Genomic DNA, 19,610 nt, shown 5'->3' on the forward strand with positions numbered 1-19,610 from the left:
ACTCAGGAGATGTAGGCTATATTTTCAAAGTTAAAAAAAATGCGTTCGTTCCATAAGTAAAACTCATTTTATGGACATACCTACCTACCTTTGCCTTGAGTGCACTAAAACTCGAGGCCAGAATTTAGACAACGGACCAATGCCTTTAAAATCGTCTTCTTGTGCCTAGGATTAAACTAACCTTATACTGATAAAGTACATGATGTATGGCGAATCAAATATACCATAAATAATAAAAATAAGCGTAGCTTGTGTTATGGGTACTAAGATGATTGCTGAATATTTTTATGAATAATATACGTAGTTACATATAATATACAGATAAACACCCAGACACTGAAAAACATTTATATTCATCACACAAAAATTTTCCAGTGGTCGGAATCGAATCCACGGCCTTGGACTCAGAAAGCAGGGTCGCTGCCCACTGCGCCAGTTGGCCAGTCGAATATTATAACAAGTTGCCATCCATACTAATATTATAAATTCGAAAGTGTGTTTGTTTGTCCATCAATAAAGCAGCAAGAGCAACGGATTGATGTGAATTTAAGCATAGAGATAATTTATGGGCCGGGGAGTGACAAAGGCTACTTTGTATCCCGGAAAAATGCGCAGTTCTTGTGGGAAGATTCGCTTACGCTTACGTTTTGTCCTTCAATCACGCAGCAGCAAAGCAACGGATTGACGTTGATTTGGGCATCGAGATAGTTTATGAGCCGTAGAGTGGTATGGGCTTTTATCCCGGAAAGTAGGAAAGTGCCTGTGGAAAGATACGCTTACTCTCACGCTTGCTTACTTTCTTTTTTTGCTTGCTTTCTTGCTCACTTGCTCGCTTGCTCGCTTGCCTACATTTTTCCGTGGTAAAAAGTAGCCCATGTAGTTTTAAAACCATGTAACTCTATACCAAAAATTACGCCAATCTGTTGCTCTGTTGTTTCGTAATTGAAGGATAAACTTAAGCGTGAGCGTATCTTCCCAGACGAACTGTGCATTAAAATAAAAGCTTATGTCGCTCTACGGCCCATGAATTATCTCTACGCAAAAAATTATTATTACGCGTTGTACAGAGTAGTTGAGAAGACGGAGAGTATGAGCTACTTTTGGTCCTGGAAAAACTTTTAATTCCGATAAGGGACCGGGGATACAGAAATATTAAAAAAAATATCCTTCATTCACGTCCTAACCAAGTAACCCAACGACTTTATTTTTGGCATAGAAATTGTTGAAAGGACGCAGAATAAAGTAGACCTGAAAAAGTGAACAGCTCTGTATTCATGATCGTTGTCCTATTCCTCCTGGCAAAGTTATTTTCAAATTACCACGCGAGCAAAGCCGCGGCTAAAAGAACCGACCCCATCGTGCCTTGAAGTGGTGCTGCGGACGACACGGCTCAGCACAACCTCGAGTTGTGCAGCAAATGATGTCCTCAGCCACTTCTGGTGGCGGCTAGCGGAACTGGCCTATCGTGCCAGCCGAGGTCATGGGACCATAGCCGACTTCTGGGAAGACGTAATTTTGCAGAAGGGGGCCGCGAAGCGGTTGCGTGAAAAGGCTCCAGTCGCGCATCCGCTCCGGCCTAGACGGGGTGAGTAGGTGGCAGTTTGCCAGCTTCGCTCGATAGGCAGCGGGTAGCTACTGGGGAGGGCGGTTACCAGCTACGGCGGAAGCCAGACGAGACCATAGAAAATTGAGAAATTATAACTCAACTAAACATGATTGCACCTATGATACAAGCCCGGGACTTCAGTTTATAAGACCACTGCACTCACCCCTCCGCCAAGGAGGACGTCGATTTTTTTTTGTAACAGCCATTTCGGTAAAAAAGAATATTAGTTTTAGGTAGCCGACATAATGATCTACCATAAGAGAAATGGAATAAGAAGAGATTTTCTAGATTAATTTAAACATTACAATACAACATTACAATAGTAAATTAATACAGTTAAAACAAAAAGTACCCCCTGAAATTATTGTTTACAAAGAAAAACACGTTTGATGAAAGAAAGTTAATTTCACAAAGGCGTTCGCATTGGTAAAACAAAGAGATTGAAAGCGCGAATTATTGCGTTGATAGCGGTCACATTTTACGTTTGTTTGTCAACTGTAAGCTTACCTAGCACGCACGTGTTTGTTAAAAGGAGCTGATTATGGGGAGGCCTTATGAGAAAGTACGTAATTGTTTTTCTCGAAACTTTGCAAACACAATATGCTTTGCAGCATGGCACACGTTTATGGGGTCCGATATAAAAACATACCTAATAATCCTATCCTATACTATCCTACTAATATTATAAATGTCAATGTAAGTTGGTTTGTTACTATTTCACGCAAAAACTACTTAACCGATCCTCATGAAACTTTGTACACATATTCTTAAAAGTGTTAGAAGTAATATAGGATACTTTTTATCCCGACATTAAGCTCGGTTCCTTTGGGAGAGGGGATGAAAGCGTTTGACGATTTCACACCATAACTCCGACAAATTATAACCGATTTATATAATTATTTTTTTACTATAAAGGTTATAATATGTGTTTAATTTTGCCCAAACTGTAGTCGGAGATAGAGGACAGAACTCCTCAGCGAACAGCAGCAAACCCCTCATTTAAAACTTAGCGATACTACATACTTTAAATTTTTTTAGATCTACAACTAAATTTAATGCCACATCAAAAACAAAATCAAACACAGACGAAATCGCGGGCAACAGCTAGTGTAATATAATTTGAAACTCATTAGATTAAGTGTAAGAAGGCTCAGAGTCACTCAGCGCACGATGGAGAGAGTTATTCCAGGACTATCTCTAAGTTATGAAATCATAAATGATTGCCATCGCCCATTGCCACTTCAGCTCCCGAAGCTGAAATGGCAATGGGCAGGGTAAACGTCTCCATCAAAGAAATGTTATGAGAATATTGTACGATTGTTTATTTTGTGCGATTTATATTTCCGCAACATGTTTTTCACAATTCCGCAAGTTTTTTTGAGTATTTTATTCTAATAATATTAAACTTAACTATAACCTAAACTTAACTAATCAACCAGTACCTGTCATGTACAAGCATTACCAAAACATAATTTAAAGTACTCAAACCAGCCTATCCGAATTAAATATAACTTAGGAACCATCATCCTCATATTAACGTCCCACAATTGGACACATGCAAAGTCAAAGTTAAAGTGAAATATTTCTTAATTCCATTTTCAAGTATGTAGTAGCACATAGGTAGCACTTTTGATGCGTTCTTTATCTTTTCTTATATAAAACTGCAGCAGGTCAAATTCTGTGCATTAAATAAAAAAAAATGTCTAGAGGGCCCTGTATAATTAAAATATTAGGTGATTAAACCTCCAAGAGCAAAAACAGATATTTTATTCGCCTATACGTAGCTTAGAAGTAGGTACGTTTAAAAATGTTGAAATACTATGCGTACTTATTATCATAGGTCAGTATATTTGGCACTTCCTGTACCATTGAAACTTTACGTTTGGTATCTGATTTATTGAGGTAGGTATACTATGATGCAGTACGCTGCATCCGTAATTTACGCGGGCAAAGCCGCAGGGCTCATATAGTACAAAATATGCACATAGTAGTTTATGAATGTAGTGGCGATAACTACATTCATAAACTTAAAACTAAAGCTACGGAGGCCTCCTCTCCCATGGGAGCTAGGGTTTAAAAGCATAGAACCCCCACGCTGCTCCAATGTGGATTGGTGAGTTAAGAGATTACTATCTCAAAGCGAGGGGTAGACACGACCGTATTCGCAACTCCGGGCTGGCTACTGGGGTTTATTAACAGAAAAACATTTTATCAAATAATTCTTGGTCTGACCTAAAAATCAAAACCCTCGTGTGATGTAAACGAACACACTCATCACTAGAACAAAAATGCAGAGGCGGAAATGTATTTTATCTATCTACAAAACTTCCGGCACTGTACGTGTAACGAGTTCAGGTCATATAGCAGGGAATCAGGGATAAATAAATCAATCTCTGTAACTGATTATCAACTTTGTGAATCCAAATGGTATATTACAACGTTTGTTAAAAAAATATTTATTTATTTATATTCTTATTCTAACACTATAATTACAGAATTCTTAAACCTAATGCGATAGTGTAGGTAGGGCGCGCGTCATTGGTTCCTCTTTAAATAGATTTGTCCGCCCAATCGGTACTTTCAGCAGTGCCGGCCGTCGCCTCCGCCTCACATACCCCTCAGGAACACACAACCTTACTTGTTTTAGCACGTCCGGAGTGTGTGTCCTACCTCGCATTACCTGTACAATATAAGCCATGAGTGTAAATTCCATCCGTGCTATCAGCTCGTTGTAAACCACCATGCCCAGTACAAATAATGTTGGGGACATAAGGGAATAGAATGGATATACGCCATACATTCTTAAATATAAGTACGTAATAAATTTATTTTGCACCCGCTCCAACATGAGGCTATATTAGGTTTCATGTGGGGCCCAAATGACTGCATTAGCTTCTTATTGACTCCTAACTAGTGCAAACCACGAACCGTACGAAGCATGTAGACTAGATTTCTTTATACTTTTTACAGCATTTCATGATATGACTACAAAACGTTAGCCCAGTGTTAAAGTTAACGCCCAAGTCTCTCACCTCTAATACTCTTGATATCGGCATTCCGTTTAGTTTATAATCGAAAAGGAAGGGAGTATGTGACCGAGAGAAACTGATAACTGCACACTTTGAGGTGTTAAACGGTGGGTAGGTGTCTCTGCTCGATCCACTTCAACACTCTCTCTATGTCCTTTTGCAGCCTTTTACGTCCGCCGCAGTCAATCTTATTAAAATTGGTATAGCGGACCAAGTCCACGAACTTTTCTTTATAACATAACCTAAGTATATAATCAGTCTAAAGATGAGACAAGTCATTTAACACTAGATGCAGCTCAACATATTTACTTTTGATATTAATACCTACAAATATGACGCCTTGATTAATGGAGATTTTTTTTAAAGTTCTAAATTAGGTAAGGTTTTGTTATGAAAACGAATTACAGAAACTTAGGTACAAACAGAATATCCTATGGAGGTAATTCTACCTTTCTATTGTGAAACAATTTTAAAATCAATGTTATTTAATTTCCAATCTTGGACATTACTTAAATGCAACACTTCTAAAATAACGTTTGTCCTCTTATGTCATCTAATTCCAAATCTGTGCTAAATTGGTTATTTTAGTAAAGGTTTGCCACGAATCTTATGTTAGAATTAATAAAGAATCTCAATTCAAAATTCACTACCTACCATCGGTTCGGATTCTACCGAAAAGAGCCGTCAAGCAAAACTCAGTAGTTGCTCTTTTCCAACATCAACAGTTCAGAATCATTTTTCTATCTTGCGGGAGATGTGAGCGAAGTTGGCTGCTTCTAAGCTACCTTGTCATAAAGAAATTCATCAAATGTATAGCAACCTCAGTGTATGCATGTCTTTTTACAAATTGATACATGGTAGGTCCAGAATTACCTTAGAAATCAAGTTTGTAAAAGCGTATACTAACTCAACCCCAGAAAATTCTGCACTCCGTTTCTAGTAAGTCGATTGTTAATATCAGCTTCTGTACAAGGGAGGGTTAAGTGAGTTTTCTTTAGGTCATTTCTTCTGCGGCTGTTTTGTGAAATTTTTGTGTGCCCTCTATAATCTATATTGAAGCCGTAACTGTTTTTTTTAATTTTTGTCTAGCTGTCTGTATCTTGGCCGCCATACATTTTTAAAACAGTATGTATGATAGTTGTATAAGTAGTAATAGGTACTTTGCTTATAAGCAATATAGTATTACTACCCAATATTTTGTTAGTGACCTTAAAATGCACTCTCTTCACCTCTAATTTCAGAATCTGCATTGAGATTTACGTTGTTTTGTCTTTCCACAGAGTATACAACTTCACTATCAATTGCTACTCGTATATTAACGACGCTCTCGTGCTTTGTAAACTGACTTCTCTTTATAGCCAGTGGGTGATGAACTTAAATCATCTGTCTGTACATGCAGAAAACCTATTCTAAATGTTGGTTGGTACCTAAATTAAAAAAAAAAAACTTGTTTCACAGCCTTCTTTTAAATATGAAAAGAAAGTTTTATTTAAACAGCTGCGAACACACAACATACGGCGTGACCAAAAAACTGAACAGCCCTGTTGTGGATTAAAAAAATAATGGTGTTAGGTAGAATAAATTAACACATCGATATACCAGTAAGCGCAGGGCATATCTAGTGATTAATATAATAAATGAGATTTTATTTATTAATGTATACCTACATTTTATGCAAAAGTACTGAAAATATTGTTTACAAAGTAAAATACGTTTAATGAAATAGAAAACATATTACTTAAACACCAATATTATTTCCAGCATGTCGGCTGTGAACTCAAAACATACAGCGGGAGCTATTAATCGCACCGTCCAACAATCAATGCAATCGATTTCTACTTGAAATATTGCTGCGTCATAAAAGTTGACCCTATCAACTAACAAAAAAAATGTACTCATTCAGCCAAAAGTACTCGGAAGCATTAAGTTTCTAGCCTAGAAGATAGGTTTCGTTCTATAAATGTGTATATGTACAAGCATACATATATTATCCAATGTCATTTTTGCTTCATAAACTGTATAATCAGTTTAATATTATGAATCTGTTGAAAGAAATAGGAATATAGGGAAACTAATAATGAATTTTACTTTGCTTTATTAGTTTATCAATCTACAAATACATTTGTACACCGGTAATTTGAAACATCTCATGGCATTTTGTTGCCCTAACACTCATAATATATGTATTAATTTAATAAATTTTCCTTAATTTCTAATATTTAAATTAATCCAAATTAAAAACATCCCAAGATTTCCAAAACAAGTTAACTGCGCTTAGAAATTGGATTATAGGAATGTCGATATCTTATGAAATGAACCACCTACATTTATAAAATATTATTTCTTGTACAAAAATTAAAGCTTTTTACATAATAAATTTAAATTAATAGAAACACATAAGTAAGTTTAATTACAGATTAAACGCAACCAAGTTAGTCGTATATTTTGTTCATTTAACAATATCGGAATCCTTTATTAATCAAAATTAATAAGTACCGTAATCAATGGAAATTTTAACATTCACATTTTACTTTCAGTTATACAACGATAAAATAGTCAATCCAATAAAATAACAAACTACAAATAAAATAACGTCAAACGAAGTAAGTACTGTGCTATCCGATGGGAGTCAGAAATTTTAAGGGAGTGCTTCAAAAGCTGAATGTAGATTATTTTCCTATCGAGCCTGGCATATCACTATTTTGACTTTTTATTTATCTTTCAAGGATATTGGTTCTAAACTATTGAAGCTTTAGTCGAGATTAGATGTTTACAAATTCATCTACCTACTCGTATCTGACAAACGGCTCACTTATATATTGGTAAATATGTGCTTCATATCGCGCATATCCTTACATACCTAAAAATATTTTCTTATTTATTTTTATGACTAAGATTGATTTTCCTATGTTTGGATTGCGAGAACGAAGTCCAAAAAGTCAAAATAGTGGACCTATGCACCCTTGCAAATTTAGATCTGCCGGCTGATCTGACTAACGTGATATACCTATAGTTTAAATTTTTACCTACCAACAGTTTAACAAAAAAACGCGATTGTTAACAAATCAATTCTAGAATACTTAGTCATTTAACGATTTCTTACTGCAAATAACATTCATTTTTAGATTAATTTTAAGTTCCGAATATAGATTTCTAGAAAACTCTTGAAGATCAAAATACACTAACAGAATCAGGCTAAACTTTTTGAAAGTTACCATTTTAATGGATTATGCCCATTTACTACTTTAAATTGTAGATGCAGTAACGTCTAACATCACTATAGCACTCCAACAGTATATTCTATACTGTCTGGACATAACCTCCCTTTCAAGGAATTGTAACTTTAAGTTGGACCTTAGAATAAATTTTCACTTCTCATTTTTTTTAAAAATCTGGTTAAGTAAACGGGCTGGAGCTAGCTTTTATGCTGTTGTGAATAAAACGTTTAAAGGCAACTAGAATTTGATTCCAAAGAAAAAAAAATGTATGGATATTATACTGTGCCAGTAAAAATCCAATAAAGACAGTATGGATCTCAACCCAAGTCTTTTTAAATTTTTAATTCAAGAGGACTACAATACTAGTGTTTCATTTCATCGCAAATGAAAAGCAGATAATAAGTCATAAACCCCTTTTTTCCATCAACTTCAACAAAAACATATCTACTACTACCACGTCGACTTAGGCTCGGATGTATTAACATCTGAGATTAAATGCCCTGTCTCATGCACTTGTTGTACAAACTACTATTAATTACCTACTAATATCTACTTTTCACAATGTTTTTTTTTTTTAACATAAAATAGTAGGACTTGTATGTACAGCCCCTAGCAAAATATTAGTAATTACTTTAGTATAAAAGAACACTAATGTATCTAATTAGTATTATCTCGACGTATCCTAAGAATTTCTTAAATTCTAAGTGTTTTGGCTAAAACCCTAATTTTAATGGTAAAAAGTCATAAAATAATATATTGACTAGCCTGGCGAAAATAATAATACCTATTTCAAATAAACATAACGAGAGGGCGTCAGAAATTTTAAAGTGGTAAAGGTTAAAGTTTAAAATATTAGTTATTCTTTTGCAAACTGGATTACCCGAATACTATACTTTAAACTGCCGATCCAAGGTGGGTAAGCAATTTATGAAGTTTAAATGGAACTTTCTTCTCTTTTTTATATTCTACTACAAGTAAGCCCTGCAATCTCACCAGCTGGTTAGCGATGAAGCAGTCCACCTCCCAACCCATACCCCTCCCCTAGCCCCCTAATCGGTTTCTTCGCAACATCGTACCAGAACGCTAAATCGCTTTAGCGGCACATCTTTGTCGGGTGGATAACTAGCCACGGCCAAAGCAATTATAAATTCAACAACAATTCAGAATTTATGAATTCCCAAATTGCCCATGCCGGGAATCGAATTCGGGACCTCACACTTAAAACCCAGGGAAGTCGGGACCTCACACTTAAAACCCAGGGAATTCGGGACCTCACACTTAAAACCCAGGGAAGTCGCCAAGATAATCCGGGCATTTTTATTTGTCTATAATTGAAACACAAAAAATTAAAAAGGTATGCAACAGGTGCCATTATCTTCTCGTTACTTTATAAAAAGTACCTAGGTACCTACCTATTAATACCTTTAAATGCGCTTGTCACATAATTTGTATATTAATAATATATTAGACATATTTTATTACTTAAATGTTAAGTATAAATTACCATTACAAACGTTATACAACAAAACAAATATTTTAAAATCCACCATATGAAGCTGGTCTAATTAACCATTTGAATTTCGCATAAACTATCTTAAGATAAATTAAACGAAAAAACGCCCTGTCGTTAAATGCTGTACAAAATCTGCCAAGCAGCCAAAAAGTATCACATTGCAAAACAATAATTTTTCTATATCACCAAGGTAATTTATTCTTAACACAGTTAGATTTAATTTATTTACTTATGATTATCATAGTATTAACAAAGACAAAGATTGTTTTATATCTGTACTTATCTAATAAAACCTAGGTAATACATACATTTTACAAAGCTAATTCGATTTTATACATACAAAAAATATAATATTTAGCTAAATATTTCGACGAAAACAAAGCGGATTCAGAATAAAGACGTATCTTTAGTAGGGTACGTGATTTAGCTTTACCTATAATTTCGAACAGGCAAATAACTAAATACACCTACTTACAATATAATAATCATGCTGATACGCTTAATGTGAAACCACTAATTGCCTCAAATTTTATAGACGGTTAAAAGTATCACTGAGATATTTTTTTATAGAGATGGGACACGATTTCATGTAAATAACTCGTGTTATTTAATGTAAATAATTCTAGTTACAATTACAAATATATTTTAACGATACTACATAAGTACTCTTAAAATAATGTTAAAAATATTTTAAATACGCAACAGTTTTAAGGTAAGGTAAGGTAAAGAAGTGAATTGGAATGCCCAGTAATAATATTTACGAATTACCAGATGACAGCTGCAGCTATTGTCAAATCAAGAGATTTTTCAGACTGAAAGGATGTACCTATTTATTAATTTAAAAAAATACACTTTTCAAAGCCTCTATAAAAAACTAGAAAATGCCTAAACAGAAACAAAATTCAAATATTTTATTAAAATATGACTTTTCGAACTCCTTACTTACTAAATTGATTATTTAATCATACTAATTACCCCACTCTGTCAATATTTAAAGTGTGTTTTTATTTTTGTGGTGAAAATTTGACTAGTACAGTTTGTATCTTCAGAAGACAATAAAATAAACAGAAATCTGAAATCTTTGAACCTCATTGAGGAGACTTTGGCTGCTTTAGATTAGAGGTATGTATGTTTATTTAGTTAGAGGTATGTAGGTATGTATATTTTGAAATTGTAATTTTGGATTTTTAAGTAAAAATTAGTGGAAATTTCGTATTAATTACCATTTAAGAACGACTATACTACTAAGGGATTATTTCAATTTTTCAAAAAATACAAATTTTTAATAATACTGGATGAGGTTACATTTTGGTCTCCTTTATTATCGTAATTGTGCGGTTACGTTGCATTGTATTTTAAATAGCCTTCAAATGAATATGCACGTCGGGACACTATTTGAAATCAAACGTATATTTAGAGGGAAATACCGACGTGAGGGCACAGACGGGCAGCAGCCATTAAGTTACAATCTAGCTCTAGAGATATCGACACGTATTTACCACCATTCTTTCCTTAGTCAGAACTAATTCTACCACGCAAATGATGCATAAGTAACAAATATGTGTGTTAACATTAAGCAATATATATTGATGACCATTTCATAGAAAAGTAGATGAAACTTAAAACAAATAACTCAATCTCATCTCAGCCTCATATCAAAATAGTTCATCACGAACGATTTTCTTTGTTCCCTTTGTGCTGAAAGATATCGGATCTATCTTGGAAATCATTAAGTTCTTACTGGTAAAATGTTGACAGCAGCCGCAGCCATGTCACAGTCGCTGATTTCCGCCGCTTTTGTAAGCAGTCTAAAACTAAGGCATTATTACAACGATTACTATCTAGCAAAATGAGCGTCTCGTGTTTATTATGAATACTTCTTACTATAACCACATTGTTATTGTCTTGTAATCTTTAGATGCTACCTGTAATAAAAATGGTATTTTTATTTATTCTTTAGGTAATTACCTCTCTTTTAATATGTTCGGTGTATAAACTTGCACATTAATTTGTATAGACATCCTGTGCAATTATATTAATGTAAACGAATACTTGAGTCGCCGCCGTTTGACGGTAAAATTCTTAGAAATGGAATATAATATAATAAAGTATATTTTAATGTGACAAGAATAGTCTAATTTTATTCTTATTCATTTGATAGATAACTATTTAATTTCACAACATTTTACAAAGTCCCCACGTAAGCCACGGACTGTCATGTTGAGAGAACATTTACTTAAGTTAACAGCCGATTTTATGATGAGAATCAACAATACCTAACTACCTACTATGACTACTATCATATACATATACTATACAATTAAACCAAGCCATGTTTTATTACATCAGAATAACTGCACAAGAGTAAGCTGTCCTATTTAAACATTCATAATACATTGAAAACGGTTTCCTATCATACACAACATTTATATTATCTTTAGCTCCTAATATATCATTCGAGACAGCTAGGCCGGTTGCGGAAAAATATAAGACGAACAACTATTTTTATTAAGCGTTAATTCACCAATTAATTATTAAAAATTACATTTAAGAGACATGTTCTTTAAGCATGTCCTCATTTCTTACACTTCAATTACTCCATACTATCGCAGCTTTGGCACGCACAAAATGTCCGACAAATGTAACAAGCCAGAAACCTCACTCATCGCCAAAGAAACACAACGGATGCTGGTAATGTGTTTCTGGACATAAAAAAACCAAAATTTGCTCCGAAAATTCCTGAAAATGCCTTTTCTATCTACTTACCCGTTAGTGCCATAATACTTGCAGTTAAAACATCTTTATTCAATACTCAACGAGTGCATTCTTCAAAAACTAAATTATAATTTATTATTCATTGAGCCAGCGCGTTTTCAGTCTTAGACCTAAACAGCATTTGGCCAGTTCTATAAAATAGGTAAGAGTTAATTTGGCACTCATTTCAGATCATTGAATAAATGTAATTGTTACATATTTTAACATGAAACTGTTATTACTCGACTACCACAGAAATAAGGGTGATATTTTTTATTAAACTTACTTAAGTACCTATCTACTTGATGTCTTTCCAAACAAATATACCTAAAGTAAACATAACTTAATTTTTGTAGTTGCCAAATTTACTCTTATTTTTTATTTTAATTTATCAAAGGTAATTATCGCATTATCATTATCATTAACCTCTACATTATATTTGACTCCTAAAATATTTCTCGATTAGTCTGCATAATGATTCAGCTATTCACATTTTATGAATTTCATACTACATTGTATGAAACTTTTTCTAAAGATGGCCCACTAGAAAATCGTAGAGCCGTATTTGTTTCTTTTTTCTTATATTTTGATAAAAAATCAAGCGTTCTTGTAGCTGCTCTATAGGTTATATTTATTTGTGCCTCTTTAAATTACTTATTCCAAAGTACAGAAGTTGGCATAAACTATTATTAGAAGTTAATTGCCTGATTTTCGTTTCATTATAAGACTTGGGTTACGTCGTAATGTCCCGCAAGATCGATTAAAATAACTGATTCAAATTGACACTGTTCACACTCTCTCCATGCTCAGTCCACTCACAATGACGCGTTAAATTGTTTCTATTTTTTTCCGAAGTGCTTTAGTTTGCCGATCCTAGATATATAATCCGTGTACCTATTGGCAAGTCCATAATATTGTAGATAACGTTGCTATAACATTGAGTCTGTATTTCTCATACATTATTATTATTTTATATTAGACTAAGCAGCTTTCGCTGAGGCTTCTTTATTATTTCTTGTGTTATTTGTCCAGACTATTCTTAATGTGATACAGTTCATGTTTCATAACATGTATGTTCAGTGACATGTGTTTCGAAACTTACCTACTATGCAGAAATTAAGTCTACATCCAGGCCTCTGATTAACTTTTCTTTATACATATAATCTAAACCATTTACAAAGGATTATAGGCGTTATCATTCTTTAGACCGATATATATATTTGGTGTATTATAAATAATTGTAACCAGACACAAATTAACTAAATATGTTAAATGTACCTAACCTAAGTTGCTGGGTTCTCTCTTTGGCATAAAATATCTATCTGCATCATTTTCTTTGGTGATTATAGTTTTGGCTTTAGGTCCTTATGGTGCATGTAAATTGCATGAAGCACATGTTTAAATATTTGTGCGGGTTGATTTTATAGTGAATACGGACTTACGTACACGGACGGACACATGCGGTACGTGCCCGACCTAATAACGCGTGCATTAAACTAATAAAAAATGATTAATGAGTAATTTTAACTAGTGGTTCTTTAACACGGTGACTAAACGTAGCGCGGGACACTGCGCGTACATGCGCACTTTTCTTTCTTATGGTTTTCTTTCTTATATTAATATGGTTAAAGTAATAAATTTATTGTTTAATCAATCGAGGTATCTCAAATTTGCAACACCATAAAGCTTAATAAGAACAATGTACCGTAGGAATGTAAAAATTAACTCAGCGTTAAGTCTTAAATTGGAGGATGATCGTAAATTTCACACTTAGGTCTACTAAAATTTTTAATCGTTGATGTAATCGTTTCAGAAGCACTAATGTTTACACAATTGGAATGATGATAATATTATAGCTTATTAGGTATGCAAAAGTCTAATACGATTCCGATTCTTCGTTACTTATGTATTTTACATTGTCAATGTTTATGTTAAACACGCTCTCATAAGTATGGACACAGTATATACTCATTTCACGAAGGCTCATTGTAAAATGTCCGATGCATCCGTTGGCGGTTGAACGCTTATTCGCAAAGCGTCAGGGCCCACTACTATTTTCACCTGAAAAGAAAAAATACATAGTGTTTATTTATTTTTATAGTTCTCTCAAAACTCATAGGGAGCTAACTTAAAATATACGATTTTTTTTTTATAGTGGGATATCCAACAGAATATCCAAACTGTTTCCTATAAAGCCACCGTATAAACTTTTTTGAATTTTCCCTATCATGTCAATGTAACTTATTTCATACGGATTCCATATAATGGGCATTGCATTCCAGTTTACTGCGCACATAAGCATTATACAGTAGCTTTATAACAGCGACAGATTTAAAATGCTGTGACTGTCGGAGTACAAACCCCAGCGGCCTATAAGGTTTAGCACATATATTTTTTAAGCTGATTATTTTTATGGCTGATTTGGTATACCTTCTACCAAATCTTAACAAACAGTATCTATATATAAACATTAAGTAGATATAAACAATCGACTTACTAGAAATGGACATAAATAACATATGCCTATCTATATATATTTTGTGGGAATGAGTATAATATGCTTTTATAACTAGTAACAATCTGCGAGAGTTATGCTGCAGAACACGGTCTTAAATATAACGTTAAGAAGACAGTTACGATGGTGTTCCGATCAGGCAGAGGTCCGGGGACTATTCCGGGGGTTTTCCTTGATGGAGATTTACTCGAGAGAGTTGAGCGGTTCAGATACCTTGGACATATTGTGACTAAAGGCTTTGTCAATGATGAAGATGTAGAGAGGGAACGACGTGCTTTGGCTGTCAGATGTAATATGCTCGCACGTCGCTTTGCGAAATGCAGTGACCAAGTTAAGGTGACATTGTTTAGAGTTTCTATACATGTCAACTTTGGGTAAAGTCCATCAGACGCGCTGTCAACAATATCAGCGTGCAATACAATAATGCTTTTCGTATCTTGATGAAGTTGCCAAGGTACTGCAGCGCGTCAGACATGTTCGCTAGGGGCAGAGTACCGGTTTTCTTTGCGATCATGAGATCGCGAATTGCAACATTTTGGAGTCGTTTGCGAGCCTTTGATAATGAAATCCTAAGCACGTTGGCAGAAGGTCTGGACTGCTTGATTTTCAAACACTGGCTTTCGGTGCAGCATGAGGCGAATAGAAAATGCACTGTAGTGATTTTGTAAAGGTTAGGTATAAGATAACCCATAAACTATGACGAACTATGAAATTATTATGACGGACGTGAGTTTGCAATATTTTTATATTGCAATACTGTTACTTATTATTATTATTTTGTTATTTAATTTATCTTTTTATATTCTAATAACTGGGTTTATACCTTTCAATAAAGATTATTATTATTATTATTATTATAAGATTATGATTATAAGGGTAATTTTTGACCTACCAATGCATAAGTTTAAATAATGTTTCAAAACCCATCTAGTACAGTGAGCTTATAGCGCCATTGATGAATTTCATCCGGCTCCGCTTTTATTGCTCAGAAGATAGAAAAATGAGAGTTTAAATTTAAATTCGCGAGGGAGAATCTGACATTCGAACCGGTGGTAGTCACTATAAATTGACGTAATTACAAAGCCAAAATTTTATTTTATTTTTTATTTTCTTACCTAGTCGCCGCGTCAAACATTCATGGCGTAGTATACAGGGTTCTGAGGGGCGGTCATGGGCGATGTGGCTGTAGGCGCCCCTTCAGGCGCTCCCCTTCCAGCACGAGAAGGTGAACCGGGGGCTGGCTGGTACATCGGAGCTGCAACCTTAACCATGGAAAACCGTTTAATAAATACCGTACCGTTTCTAATCAATTTCCCCTTGAGTAGTATTATGCTAACACGAATAAAGTTAAAATATAGTGTATATTGGTGGACATCATAATAGTATAATTAAATGGTGTGAAAGAACTCAGGCAAATAAATACTATAGTGCGCTGATTTTCTTGACAACACAGACTTTCCTCCTGAACTCAGTTTATGCTGTGATAAAATGTGTACAGACGAGAGTCATAGGGTTGTGATTGACAAGCTATACAAAAAAATTGTGCGGGTGCTTCAGGAGGCAGCAGCTGTATGCAACCAGCCGGGAAAGGTCAGAAGAGGTACGAGTATTATAGGTTGGAATAAATATGTAAAAGACGCACAGGGAGGCTCGTGATTATTTTTTACAATGGAAATCAAACGATATGCCTTTTGCTGGTACAATGTATTGTAATATGAGGTAATCTAGGAAAAAATTTAAAAATTAGTTGAAATTTTGTCAGAATAATATGGAGCAGTTACGTATAGATATGTTAGCACAGCAACATAGACAGGAAAAATTTAAGGAATTTTGGAAGGATACAAACAAATTTAATCCGTTTAGGGTATGCTCAGCATTAGATAGAAACCTGCAGATGGATGTGGAACCTGTTTCAGACTTTCCCCTCAGGTTTAGTGCCAAGGAGGTGAATGTTGTAAAAGGCTTATCAAGAGGAAAGTCTTAAGGGCACGATAATCTGAGCGTAGAGTATCTCGTACATGCAGGCGCTCATATTTTTCGACAACTTTCGATGCTTTACACCTTTTCTACTTGTCTGCATTAAAATCCTAAGTCGACAAACTATTAAAATTTTATAACAATAGATTATATTGGCAAAATTGGAACTGTTATAGGTAAAGTACCAATTAATTAAAATAATTATATTAACTGTTGCGTTACCTTCTCAGAATAGCAGATCATCTGTTTCCCACCACCTGGTTGCGGTGCAGGTACTGGGCGGTATCTGGCTGGGGCGGGACAGAGCGTCTGAAATATTTAAATAAGTTATTACTATAGGATATTATTACTATAGGATATTATTATTAAGCAATTTATTCAAAACTCGTTGGATGGAAGATTCTATTAAATAGTGCAATCCTTTAACTTGTAAATAAGTAGAGCATAAGAATAAGATTGATTATTATTAATGACATTTAACATTAATTACCCGACGAAGTTCGTACCACCTTAACATTTTTGTCACCTATTCATAAGTTGATATTCGGACTACCTAATTTATTTGATTGGGAAAATTGAGTTAGAAAGCAAACTTGCACACGGACGAATTAGTGAAGACTAGACTGTTATAAATGAGAGAGTCTAGAAAAGATCTTTATCCAAACAAAATCCAATGCACCAAGTAAAGAGAGTTTTTAGCATAATTTGCATAATGCTTTTTACATTCCCCCCATGCAAAATGAATCGATATTCGCGATAAATTGCGTTTTCTTTTCCGCTTCAAAAACACCTAATAAGTCTATGAAAGAATCTGCTGCGTATAATTAACGTAAGTAATGTAAAATTAATCAAATTAACTCTCGAATTTATATGAAGTATAACGTGCAGTGGTTGGACCGAATTTAAGTAAAAAAAAACAAAGATTGACTGGAAGAAATCGCTCTAATAAAATATAAGACCGCCTAGTTAAAACTATGCCTACATTTGCGTTTAATTACTGATACTACTTCTGATTTGATCACTAGTAGAGTTTTATCTTCGCCGTTGTATGTATTTTAAGTAGGAATTAATCAAAGTTGTAAAAAATATAAAATCCACCAATTTTTTGTGGCGGCCAACTTGGATTTTAACTTTGTCATAGTGTAGAGTAGTTTACTGGATAAATTATATAATATGACATTTTCTGGCGCCAGCCATTTTAAACTTAGCTAAAAATGTTCCCGACTAATTAACAATATAAAAATCGGTTCATCCGTTCGTAAAATACGATGAAACAGACACACACACTCACACACACATACACACACGCAACCATATACAGACAGACATACAACTCGTTAAAACTTATAAAACCCGTCTTTCTTGGTTTAAAAAATAGATAAATAAACGAACTAACAAAAAAAACGCAGACGTTCGCATAATAGTAGTAGGGAGGAATATTAATTACCTACCTGTAAATGCAAGGCGTGCGAATAATGCGCTCGTTGAGGTACCGCGGCTGGTTGCGGTGTACTTGCTCCGCTTATCGACTGGTGTTGGTAATAGGGATGCATGCGATTATCTGGAATTGAGAGCGTCTGAAGCGTTAATCTCAATGATATGGGAGTATTAAGTGCGTGCATGATACATTCTATGCGCTGAATTTTGATGCCTCATATGACAATTAAAACAGAATCACAATCATCGAGTCTAGTTGTTTGGACTTCAGTTTCCTTCGGGGGATCTTACTAAATTCAACTTCAACTGAAATTTTTGAAGGTTTAACGGTAAAGGACATCATCGTGAGGAATACTGCATGCCTCCGATTAGTCGGCATTTTTCTCAAAAGGCTTCTGTAGTCTACCGATCTGCACTTGGTCAGTGTGGAGAACTGTGTGTGTGTGTGTGCCCAAACACTTCTCACTCTGAACGGAGATCCGTGCATTGAAGTGGGCAAGTAATGGGTTGACAATGATTAGGATTATAAAATACGAATCACACTATACAGTGACCTTGTGCTCTATTCTTAAACCTGCAAAAATATGCAGTCTGTAACATTTTGTTTCTGAAATATATGTGTTAAATGAATACGCTTCGCTTTAACTAGTTTAGTTCGACCTAGATTTATCCCACGCCTATTGTCTCAGTCTGTTTTAGTTCTTAGGTAAGTTGTGTAACTTATGTTGCGAAACAAATAAAACTGTTTTGTTAGAACCTAGAAGGTTAAACAATAGATACTTTTTTTAAATATTTAAAGATAAAATCAAGATTTAAAAAACGAACGAACTGTCATTATTTTGTATTCATCATTATCATCATCGTCATCATCGTCACCTCAGCCTATTCATCTCCAACAGCTGGGATAAGCCTCTTCCAAGAGAAAGTTGTTTCAGCCGTAGACCATCCACGCTGATCTAATCCGAGTTTAGGGGGCTGATAGGTAGGTATACCGTATTTGATGATCCAACTAAAATGATTACCTAATGTGACATTCAAAATTAAAATGCGAGCTATAAAAATCTTGTAATATACGTATTCAAGCCACTTTGTTAAGTGCGAATCGTTTGAATTGCATTGTTTTCATCACAAAACTCATATTCTAAAATAATGATAAAAAGCTACGACTTCATGATTGTCTCTAATGTAATGAATCGTAATCGATAGTGATTGCAGACGAAAAACAAAGCTCTGAACAAATGAATAACAATTTCGGAGAAAAATTGAAATTAAAAGTTTAATTAAATTGTTTTTAATTAATTTATATTCTAGTTCAAACTGGCTAGTTAGTCTAAATGTACAACATGAGGGCTTAAATACTGTTCAAAATTTTAAGGGTTTTACACTAAGCTACTCCAATTAGCATCATAAAAATAAGGACTAGTTGCACTATTCAGGTAACACGACGGCGAAGTTTTGATTTCAACAATAATAGAACATTGCACCTTGTTCCTGTCACTTACTTTTTTAGCAACTTCATGTAATTGATACAACGCATTGCAATAACTCGTAACGTAGGGGC

At 34.5% G+C, this 19,610-nt stretch overlaps 1 protein-coding gene across 1 annotated transcript in view; it reads right to left on the minus strand.

Moving 5' to 3' along the window:
• Positions 1 to 14,121: 14,121 nt before the first annotated feature.
• LOC120636117 overlaps positions 14,122 to 19,610 on the minus strand; it is a 178,911-nt gene continuing 173,422 nt past the window's right edge. Inside the window, exons 14-17 of the mRNA XM_039907414.1 lie at positions 18,064 to 18,173; positions 16,835 to 16,921; positions 15,751 to 15,897; positions 14,122 to 14,181 (exon numbers count right to left, since the gene is read on the minus strand). Coding sequence (XP_039763348.1) covers positions 15,763 to 15,897; positions 16,835 to 16,921; positions 18,064 to 18,173 — 332 coding nt within the window. The 3' untranslated portion in view covers positions 14,122 to 14,181; positions 15,751 to 15,762. The remainder of the gene's footprint in view (positions 14,182 to 15,750; positions 15,898 to 16,834; positions 16,922 to 18,063; positions 18,174 to 19,610) is intronic.

Source organism: Pararge aegeria, chromosome Z (genome assembly GCF_905163445.1).
Source record: "Pararge aegeria chromosome Z, ilParAegt1.1, whole genome shotgun sequence".
Taxonomy (NCBI): domain Eukaryota; kingdom Metazoa; phylum Arthropoda; class Insecta; order Lepidoptera; family Nymphalidae; genus Pararge; species Pararge aegeria.